The 11845-nt window shown below is 39.0% G+C and overlaps 1 protein-coding gene across 1 annotated transcript in view; it reads right to left on the bottom strand.

Annotated features, from left to right (window-relative positions):
• Nucleotides 1–1025: 1025 nt before the first annotated feature.
• LOC122803242 (protocadherin Fat 4-like) overlaps nucleotides 1026–11845 on the bottom strand; it is a 53560-nt gene continuing 42740 nt past the window's right edge. The window contains exon 2 of the mRNA XM_044072840.1: nucleotides 1026–5383. Coding sequence (XP_043928775.1) covers nucleotides 1026–5383 — 4358 coding nt within the window. The remainder of the gene's footprint in view (nucleotides 5384–11845) is intronic.

Raw genomic sequence — 11845 nt, 5'->3', positions numbered from 1 at the left:
TACTATACAGTACACTTTGATTAATTAAATTCTCTATGTTTTTCTCCCTGTCCAACTCCAGGGGTTCCTGCCCAATGGCTATACTACCTGCACACAATCAATCCATTTATTCCACAGGAGTAGGAGCTGGACATCCCTGGACCAGGTAAGAGTTCTACAGACTATTTATTCCTGCAAAGCAAATGTCATTGGCCCATCCATTCCACAATCACTGCGAGTTAATAAATCCTACAGACCGGCTTACTCTTCTCGTTCCTGGACATTTACCGTATTTGCCATAGCTGCCTGGTTAAAGAGAGAGGGCATACATGGTCTCATACATACCTCCTGCATGCCTGGCTCAGCAGGGAGGCCTCTGCATGGTGCAATATGTACCAATATGGCCTCTGTAGGTGGTCAATACATGCAGAGACCATTAGGTATGACCAGTTCTGTAGGCCTACAGTCTCCCCCCAGGATGTGTGAGCTGGTGTCCACTGCTTGAGCTTATCCTTCTACAAGTCCCTCCAGCGTATGTGCCACCAACTGACAATGAGGCTTCTGGACCATAGTCAGGGCTTCGTGCATCTATGCCACAGGGTCAGGAAAGCCACTCTGGTTTTGTTATCCACTGTAATATCTCTTATATTTTCATTTTGTTTTGGTAGTATTTTGGAAGCAAACCATTAAGGTATAACAGTAAAACTTTCATGAATGTATAGAGAATACTGGTGGTTATTATACTATAAAAAGTGACATATGCATGAGCAGTCTGTTGTAACTACAAGTCTGTACCCTGTTTGTGCTCATTTTCTGGGTGATAAAATGTAACCTCAAATTTGTATTTAGAACAACTACATGGTCAAATTATAAATAAGGCATTGGATAAGCAAAAACTGCAACATGCAGCCTCACAAAACTTACTTTGTCTATTTAGTTCCATGCATACACACATATATACATGATATTGAGAAACACAGCTTCCTGCTGAAAAAAAATGAAAGCCATGTTTACTAAAGTGAACAATTCTTACAGAATCACAATATTTAAACTGACTGATTACCTGTATATCCAGCAGCGCAATGACAATGGAAACTTCCCACACTGGTTAGGCAGGGCCCCTCATTCTGGCAGATGTTCTTCTCACACTGATTTGTATCTGTAGCACACATCTGGCCAGAAAACCCTTCTGAAGAGCTGCAGAAATATCCTCCCAGGTCATTAACACAGATTCTGTTGTTCAGACATGGACTACTTTGGCACTCATTAATATTGACTTCACAGTGCGGTCCTGTATATCCAGTGGAACATTCACACAAAAAAGGAAATGTAAACCTGTGTGTTACAAAAATCACAGACAAACTATCAAAGACTGTTATGACTGGACTCATTCCAAAAGTCTTTTGGCAACTGCCTCCATTCTGACACAGGTGTTCTGAGCATATATTGTCAGTTGCAGATGTGATCTTGACGTCTGTCATAATTTCCAGCAAATTCCTTTTTTCATTGAAAAAGTCAGCCACAGAATTACTCTGCAAATATAATCCATTTGATTGTTTAAAAGATACAAATAAAAGGGCTTCATCATCCAGTGACATCATTCCAAACACATGGGCCTTTGCATATTTTTCACTAAGCAGATTATTAATAGTCTCCACAAACATAATGAAATTATTTGAGAGGAATGTTTCAAAAGATGGAGCTGACAAGTAAAGCTGGATGCTACTGTCTATTGTGGCATTGTTAAATGTTGTGTATCTGATATGTATGCTACTCACAACATTGTTATGAACACTGTCATTTGCTTCAACAATAAGGTTAAATAAAGCATTGTCGTTCAACACTACAGAGGAAAATAAGTCACATGAATTAGCTGGTATGTTGAAAATATGGCTAGGCCCAGATAATATTCTACAGTTAAACACATCTGATATATCAGGGTCTTTTGGCTTTATATTTCCAATGAATCCTCCTGGAAAAGAGTCTCCATAAGAATTGATTTGGATATAAATATTTCTCGGTTGTGAAGGGTTATCATTCTGATCTAAAACTATGACATGAACGGTTGCTGTTGTAATCATACTTGGAACTCCAGAGTCTTTGATTGTGATAGGTAGGTAAATATTGTCAACTTCTTCCCGATCTATCAGTGAGTTTGTAGTCAAGCCACCATCAGGAGACAGAGTCAAATAGTTGGAATTAACCATTACTTGATATAAAAAGGGACCCTGATTAGGAGGTAGATCATAGTCTGTAGCATTGAACTGCAAGATGAATGTGCCAGGGGCCTGGTTCTCCATAATATGTACTTCAGTTGTAATAAGAATAGGACTGTTGTCATTTATATCATCGACTATGATTTCTAACTGAGTACTACCAGTACTTGGAACAGGAGCCTTGTCAATGGCAATGACTGTGAGACTGTGGGAAGGCGTACTTTCTCTGTCTAGTGGTGATGTAATATATACTACACCACTAAATGGATTAATATAAAAATTATTGTAATGGTTTCCTTGTTGAATTCTGAAGGAAAATGTATTCCATTCAGACACCAAGTCCACATCATAGGCATAAAGCGTAATAACTGAAGAACCAACTGGCATGTCCTCTCTGACATGGGTCTGATACACGGCACAGCTGAAGAATGGGGGATCATTTACATCATGAAATGTTATAGTAATCAGTGCCTTATCAATAGCATTAGCATGAATGTTACCAGAGTTTTTGGCAACTACTTTGAGAGTTACTTGTCTCTCTGAATGTTTCCTGATGTTTCCAGAAACAAAAAGCTCTCCTGTTAAACGACTAATGCTGAAGCCCTTCCATTTGCTTTGACCAATAAACATGTAATAAACTACCCCATGAAGTCCATAGTCGTAGTCTATTGCAAATACTCTGCCAACAGACGTACCAATGGACGCCACTTCAGGAATCATGAAGTTATACTGACTTTTAATAAATTTAGGGAAGTATTCATTAACACTTAGAACATTCACATATACCTTTGCAATACTAAAATGCTCACTGTTGCTAGGATTGTATGCTTTTATTTGTAATTCAAAAATCTGACACAGTTCAAAATCAAGATAGCCACAAGTGTATAATAGTCCAGTTTTTAAATCAACAGCAAAGGTATCCTTCTCATCATTTTCAATAGCATAATTTATCTCAGCATTCTCTCCCAAATCGGCATCATATGCACTTAGTTGTAGAACTGCTGTGCCAATAGGCGAGTCCTCTGCTAAATAGATAAAATACTCATCCCTGCTGAAGACAGGCAAATTGTCATCTACATCTAAAACATGTATAGTGACTATAACTGAGCTTGATTTGGATAACCATCCTTTGTCTGTGGCAGTGATATGAAGAATATAAGCAGACTTTGTTTCAAAATCTAAACTTTTACACAGCATAATCATTCCTGTAGTATTTTCAATGGCAAAATTGTTGTCATCATTACCAGTCACAACAGCATAGACTAACAATCCATTAAGGCTTTCATCAGCATCAATGGCACTAACCCTTCCAATGACAGATCCTTCAACACAATCTTCAGAAACTGAAATATGAATCTTCATTTCAGAAAAATGTGGGGTAAATCTGTTATCTTCAGTGATCACAAAATTTATTGCAATGTCATCTGAAAGGGATGGTATGCCATTATCTTCTGCAATAAAGACAATACTATATAATTCAGCTACTGAAGATGGTAAAACATTAAGGAAGACCCATCCAGTGTTCTTCTCAATTCCAATAATGGAAGAACCATTTCCTCCGGTGATTGAATATGTGATTACGTCATTGGGATGTGAAGAGTTATCAACTGCTGTTAATTTTATAACTTTAGTACCCTTCTTTGTGTGTTTTGGAATAGAAACTATAGGCCAAACTGGTAAGAATTTTGGAGGCTGGATGTTTCGAGGGACAATATTTATTATTACCTTACATTCGTTAACCATAGCTTTTTCACCAGCATCTGAAACCATCACAGTAAAGTTGTAATTGTTGAAGAATGTGTCATTGTATGGATTCTGAAAAGGAATAATCTTCTTGGTAAATATTTCACCTGTTGTAGCATTCACCCTAAAAAATTCATTTGATGACTTCATATAGAAGAAAATTTGACCATTTAATCCGCAGTCAGCATCCGATGCAAAGACCTTTACAACGAATGTTTCTTGTGTCACTACTTCTGGAATGGTTATGGTATAAGACGAATGGGTAAACAATGGTGCGTTATCATTAACATCAGTGATACAGATGGTAACATCAGTATTAACACTCCAAGCAGAATCATTGGCATTGACTTTAAGGACGTACCTGTCTGTTGTTTCTCGATCTAAAGGCATTACCACCTTTAAATATCCAGTGTATTTTTCTATAGCAAAAGGCAAATGACTGTTTTCATCAGCAATTGTATATGTACTTACAGAGTTTATACCAATGTCTTCATCAGAAGTTTTAATCTGCAATACTGAAAAGCCTATAGGTACATTTTCTGGAATGTTGGTAAGGAAGATTTGTAAAAATCTTGGAGCATTATCATTTTGATCTAGAATGTTTATAATAACTGTTGCTGAACCAGTTTGAGGTATGATTCCTTGGTCTTTGGCTTGAACAGTTAAAATATAAAGTGCTGTATGTTCTCTGTCTAATACGAGGGTTGTTCTAATTATTCCAGTTGTAGCATTAATCATAAAAACACTGTTGATGTCTTTGAAGCTATACTGTAGTATACCATTTTGACCTGAATCTTCATCTGTTGCTGATACTTTGCAAACAATGCCAGGTGCAGAATTTTCAAATATTTCACATCTAAATATACTTTTAGTGAATTGAGGAATGTTGTCGTTTTCATCAGAAATGTTTATGTCTATTTTAACATAAGATGAAAATGGTGGTAACCCTGAATCTCTAGCTTCTACCCAAAGTTTGTACTGTATTATATCCTCAAAGTCCAAGTGTTTCCTCAAAGTTATTTCTCCAGACGTCTGACTCATCTGAAATGTATCCCCAGAATTTCCTGCAGCAAGATAGTATGAAATGGGGAGTACTGATCCTTGCCTCTTGGTTATGGCAGCCACTCTGCCAACAACAGTGTTCAGTGCTTGATTTTCTGGAATACATTCTGAGATATTAACTAAATGGATTTGAGGAAAATTATCCTGAGGTTGAAACCTCACTGTTACAGTTGTGCTGTCTGATCTGGGGTCATTTCCTTGATCGACTACTTTAACACGAACATTTACATCTGTATGACCGATTAGTGGTTCTGCTGCAAATATGGCTCCTGTTAGTTGATCAATTACAAATTTATTTGCATTTGGCCCAAACAGAGAAAAGCTGAGATGTGCGTTAATCCCAGTGTCAAAATCTTGGGCAGCAACAGCATGTACAATGGAACCTGTTGGGTAACATGTAATAATTAAATTAACTAATGAATTGTTGTCTTATTTTTATTAACACTTATAAAAGGAATGAATGTTCATAACTGCTATCCCGCAGCACTAGAAGTCACCAAATACAGACATATACTAAAGTACAAAAGTACATTTTGCAGAACAGAATACACCCATTTGGCCTGGGTACATTTTCTAGTAATTTCAAACATGCAGTAGAGTGGTATGAAAAAAAAGTAAATGCTGTGAGAAATGATTCAGTTCTCTAAGCTACTGCACTTGATGAAAATGACTACAGAGTGAAAATAGTGAGTGTTTACTATGTATTAACATGCTAGGCTAGGTATAAAGGTGAAAATGTAAAAAAGTTACATGAATGCAGTTAGTAAGTACAAAAGTGGAAAAGTAGGAAGGAAGATGTGTAGTACAGAAAACAGAAAAAGCACAGCTGCAAAGAGGTCAAAGATTTATACATGTTCATACTGATGTGGAATACAAGTTGAAAAAGGAGAACACCATGGATGACATATTTGGAATGATGCATCTAGCTGTGGTGTTATCAACAGGATGGAGGATGTATCTAACTGTATGGGATATTTGACAGGTCCAGTGTGCATTGTTATGCTACAGCTTGTGATCAGGTAAAACAAAAACTACACCCACAAATTTTCACTGTTAAGTAAGTAAACAGTGTTCACAATTTCTAATGTTTAATAATATTAACAAAACAGTTAATAAAACAGTAACAAATGAATGAAAAAAATAAAATGCTAAACATTTAAGTATAATTACACAAGTACATTAACAGCTTAACATAATTCTAATGTATATGGTAAGGAAGTCCTAGCAAGATGTTTTCAAGTCACTTTTTCCAAGCTTCATTTCAAACCCCTTAGGTACTATGCTGATCTTCTTAATCATTTGAACTCATAATTAAGAAGAAACATTAGAGAACTGTCTGACTAACAACAGAATGAAACAACAGGTATAGGTGAATTGGCAAAACGTGATGCCTATTATTTGGAAAACAGCCTTTAATTACCATTTCCCCAAACAATCAAACCCTAGCAAAACTATTCATTACAGACCAATCTCAATCCTTCCTATCCCTGGTAAACTAGAAAATCATATACTTACAACTAACAGCATATTTAAATATCTACATCTTGTCCTGTAAATAGTTTCTGCTCAGGACCAGCAGCTAAACAGTACTCTGGACTCACAGATGAAATCCTATTAGGCATGGACAAAGGCCTGTTAACAAGCACCATTTTATAGACCTAACCAAAGAATTTGATCTAGTTAACCACATTTTGTCACATCTTCTTTTAATTGGCATAAGCTCAGATAGCTTTCCATGGTTTCATAACTATCTTCCTAACTGACATTTATCTGTTGAAGTCCATTCCTCTCCTAAATACAGTTCAACTCCAAAGAGGTGTACCCCAAGGTTCTATGCTAGCCCCACTCCTCTTCTCTATTTTCACCAACAAATTACCATATGTACTATCCCACTTCCTGTACTACTGTCTACTAAGTCCATGGCTGTATTGTACACAAGTTAGTACCTCAAAAGTAATCAAAAGAGCTACAATCTGCATTTTTCACTCTTATCCAAAGGCTCATTACCAAAAGACTCCTTCTCAACTACAACAAAACAGAAACCATAACATTTAGTACTAAGCATCAACTTACAATCCAGTCTTTACTGCACATCAGGGACCACAACATCACCACCACAGAAAATGTTGGCTCTTTCAAATACCTAGGCATCAGCCTTGGCCCTGTTCTTAACTTCACTACCCACCCACATGATACCAGAAAAAAAAGATGCACACTCTACTTTTTTGAGACACAAAAATCTCTCCTTTCTTACAAAAAGCAGATGTGACATCAACAGATTAAGGCATTCTACTTGCCTATTTAGAATATCGCCTACCCCAAGTAGTAGCTGCATCAAAACATAACCTCACAATAATCCAAGCACCAAGAAAATTTGTAGATTCATTACCCACACCCCAAAGAAGGAGCACCATTGTAAAACCAGTGAGAGAGTTAATTGGCTGCCATTGCCAGAAATAACAAAGAACATGCATTATCCTAGGATTACAACTTTCAAGTTCATAAACAACAAAACAGCCCCCCCTCCCCAAGCTTGAAAAAGAATAAGATAGTCACCATCATAAGTTTTCAGAAACTAGAGCTAAGACATGCCCACATACTATTTTATCCAAAAAAACAAATTCCATTCAAAGACCACTCCTTTTCCCTACTTGCACCCAAAATCACGGGGGTTCTATTCCCTCCAGCACAAAAGATCCTTCTTCTTGCCCAGTATTCTTCTCCCAGCTAAAAGCTTATCTCAGGGCACTTGGTAAATACCAATGCCATTCATCCAATCACACCACATGGTATCCTTTTCCTATGCCTACATTACTAATAAAATGTCCTACCTCTCTTTTCTCAATTGCCTTTCGCCTTTTTCTATCCTGTCTACACTCACTCCTTCACTCAGTTACCTATAAATCCCTATCAGTGTATAAGCTTTAGTTATCATATAGAAATAAGTCCTTCTTTCATTCTGGCAAATCAAAGTAAAACATGGATAGCAGGCAATCTATCTGAAGTATACACTGGACAGGAGAGTAGGCATTTAAATGGAGGATTGCATTGAGAGGTGGATTACTGCAAATCTTAATTCAAGATGTGGAGACATTCTGATTCCTGTCAGGGGTGATATACTATAGCTGCAGCAGGTGAACTGCTCATCACAACAGCCGATGATTGCTAATTCATCCTTGTACTCACACCGGCATGGCCGGTTATACTCCCACTTACAATGTGATAGTACTGGTTTGTATTATTCCACAGCAATAAACTGAATTTAGCTGCAGAGGGCAGCAGAGAGTAACTCCATGCACATTATCACAGCCCTGTTCTTGGCAGCATTACACTATGAGAGTTCTTAGCCAGCTGTAGCAAGATTAAAATTAAAGGATGATTTAACTACACCAGAAAATCCAGAAATGTCCACTTGCAAGAAATTAAAAGATAAAAGTAATGTTCTAAAACAAAAAGAAAAATAAAGAAACACTTTTGTTGGACTTTCAACTTTCACCTGTGCACGTATTGGTGTTCAGTAAGTTAGTAATGCCAGATACTGTGAGTAATACTGTTGTTTTGCACTTTATAAGCACTATACAGGTGACTTCTATGATACAAAATCTCAGGAGTTAGAAGCCAAAATGGGTAAAAAATAGTCACTGCTATTATAATTTTCAGTTGAGGATTCAGTGTTTGCTGTAGGGGTGGATGTATTTGTCTCTTCCTCAGCTATAACTAAAAACAAGCAAGGAAAGAGGGTAAAAACAGTCCCTGGGATTCACGAAGGCTGATTTTCTGTGCAAGAACAGTGTAAGAGCTCCTGCATGGACAATGGCCACCGAGTGATCCAGGATAGTGCCGTTTTCACATGCACGAGCAGCCACACACTGTTCTAGCACGGAAAACCGTTTGGCATGCACATCACCTCATTTGCTGGTGAAACCCATGCAAATGAGGTGATTTTGCGATTCACCAAGGTGCCCAGACTCCGACTTGGAACAGTGTCAGTGCAGAAATGTATTTGGTTAATAACCAAATACATTACTGCAAATGACAAAACGGAGGCATGACAGCTTGTGAAAAACCATGTATTTTAGTCATAGGTCCCTCTTCAGGCACACTGATGTTCCACTCACCAGGCTAAACAAGAAGAAAGTTATTGTGAGCTGCCTGTTGGGTGCCAGGATCCACCACATAATGCACACACTCAGGTCACTCCACAACAAGTACAAATATGACTCTGTCATTATCCATGTTTATGTGAATGACCTGAGACATACCTCCCTGGACTACATGAAAAGAGACATGAAGGAGCTGTCCGATCCTGTAATCCAGTCAGGTATGACACTAGCTATGAGTAGCATCCTGCCATCACCCAGAATGATACCACTGTACAAGGAGAAATGATTGACTTCAACAATTGGCTAAGCTACTGGTGTCATTCTAAGGGGATCCAGTATCTGTCTGCGTGGGATGACATGATCGACAGACCACGATGCTTTGCCAGAGATGGCCTGCACCTGTCGCCCTTGGGATTACGGATACTGGCTAAGATTCTTGCCACCCCCTATAGTGCCTTTTTTAGGCAAGGTTAAAATGACAAACTCACCATCGTAACAGGTACAAGCAAGCAAAATCTGAGGGTAATGCTACTCATTGCTAGAAGTCTAAACCTCAAAATGCACTCACTTGAGGCACTCCTTAAAATGGAGAACATCGACATCTGTCATCTGACAGATTATCCAAGTGCAACTAACTCTGGGCAAGACCGCAATCCAAATTGTAGCTTGCTACAGATCCCCCACCATGCTCCAGGATTCCCACTCCTCATTTCTTGATACACTAGAAAATATTAGGGTACAACCTAACACCCTAATAATGGGCAATTTCAACTACTCCACCATTAACAGGGAAAACTACTCATGTGACAACTCTTTTGCTCAACATTTTCTGGAATTCATAAATTCCAATGCCTTGGATCAACTTATCCACACACCCACCAGGGGCAGCAATATCCTAGACCTGGTCATTACCAGCATGGGCAACTGGTGTTCCACACCAGAGGTCAATTCCTCGTTGGACCGATCTGACCACAAGCTAATCACCCTAGACATCCACATCCCGCAACCTCCATTAGGGAAACCACCATAAAAAATTTCTCCAAAGCCAACTTCGCGCTTTTTAAAACAGAAGTGGCAAACTTCACGACACCCATGCAGATGGACAATAGAGGTGCAACTGCTGAATCCTACACAAATGCACTTTATAAGCACTTACACGAGTGCATGGATCATGCAATCTCTAACAGAACCAAGATTCTATCCTCCAAAAAAAGGAAGCCAATCTGGTGGTCCCCTTCCATAAACAAACCCTATAACAGAAGAAAGAAACTGTTGCAAAAAAGAGTAAAATCCCATGATTGGAGGAACTCCCTGGTCAGCCTCAGTAAAAAGCTGAGATTCCTCATAAAATCTTCCAAAGCTAGTTACGAAAACAAAATCGCCACTGATTCTAAAGACAACCACAAAGCATTCTATAGATATGTCAAGAATCTCAATGGCAACACTCATATCTGCTCCGAGTTACAGCACAATGGCACTAAATATACAGAACCAACTGATATTGTCAACAACCTGGCAGATAGGTTCAGTGCTAACTTTACTCCCCTCTCACCCCCCTAAAGGGCCATCTCTATACCAGAAGAATGCAAAGTTCCTGTAATCACAGCTGCACAGGTAAAAACCACACTCTCCAAAGCCAAGAACACAGCATCCATGGGACCTGACAACATCCCAGACTTCGTTCTATATGAACTACAGAATGAAATGGCACCCCACCTAAGTACCATGTTCAGTCATAGCCTTACTTCAGGCTTTGTGGCTACTGAATGGTGCACAGTGACAGTTATCCCACTCCACAAAGGGGGAGCCACCATGGACCCCAGGAACTACCGCCCCATTATCCTGACGAGCCTGGTCTGCAAGGCTATGGAATGTATCATCATGGAACTTATAAACAATGACATTGGTAATCTCCAAACTCTGGACCCTACCCAGTTCGAGTTTGTAAAAGGCAGATCATTTCTCCTAAACCTGATAGACTTCTTTGAAGCAGTCACCAAAGCCATAGATGAGGGTAAGCTGTTTCACACAGCCTGTCTAGATCTACCCAAGGCTTTCGACACCATCCCCCACTCTGGAATTATAGATAAACTCACTAAACTAGGTATAAAGCCCTATGTCACAAGATGGGTTGGCAACTGGCTCACTGACAGAACCCGCACTGTGAAAGTAGCAGACTCCAAATCTGACTTCAGACCAGTGACAAGTGGAGTACCACAGGGTTCAGTCCTGGGTTCTCTCCTGTTTGGTATCTACTTCTCAGAAGTACAGGCTAACACAGAAGGTCTTTTGCTGATGAAGTTCACAGATGACTGCAAACTAGGAGCCATAATCGAAACTCCTAACGATGTGGACATCCTACAAAAGGGCCTCACTGAGACAGATGCCTGGTGTCAAAGCCATGGCTTCAAACTCAATGCCAAAAACGTGCATTGTCATCCCTTTTGGTAAAAACTCTGTACCCATGAACTGCCACATAGGCGGTAGTCTACTTAACACCGAAAGTGTGATAACAGACCTTGGGACAAAGGTGGACAGTAGTCTCTCCTTTGATAATTACATCGCCACAGTAGTCAGGAAATCCTTCTACGTGGCATACCTCATCACAAAAGGTTTCTCATTCAGGAAAAAAATGGTCATTGTTCCCCTCTACTCATCACTCATTAGACCCATTATAGAGTACAATGCCCCTTTTGGTATGTACCTCACAAAATGTCTACAACTAGAAAGGCCGCAGAAATA

This window comes from Protopterus annectens, chromosome 5.part1, assembly GCF_019279795.1.
Source record: "Protopterus annectens isolate FY-2018-M chromosome 5.part1, PAN1.0, whole genome shotgun sequence".
Taxonomy (NCBI): Eukaryota; Metazoa; Chordata; order Ceratodontiformes; family Protopteridae; genus Protopterus; species Protopterus annectens.
The sequence above is the reverse complement of the archived record's forward strand: the minus strand, read 5'-3'. Positions and strand labels throughout refer to the sequence as shown.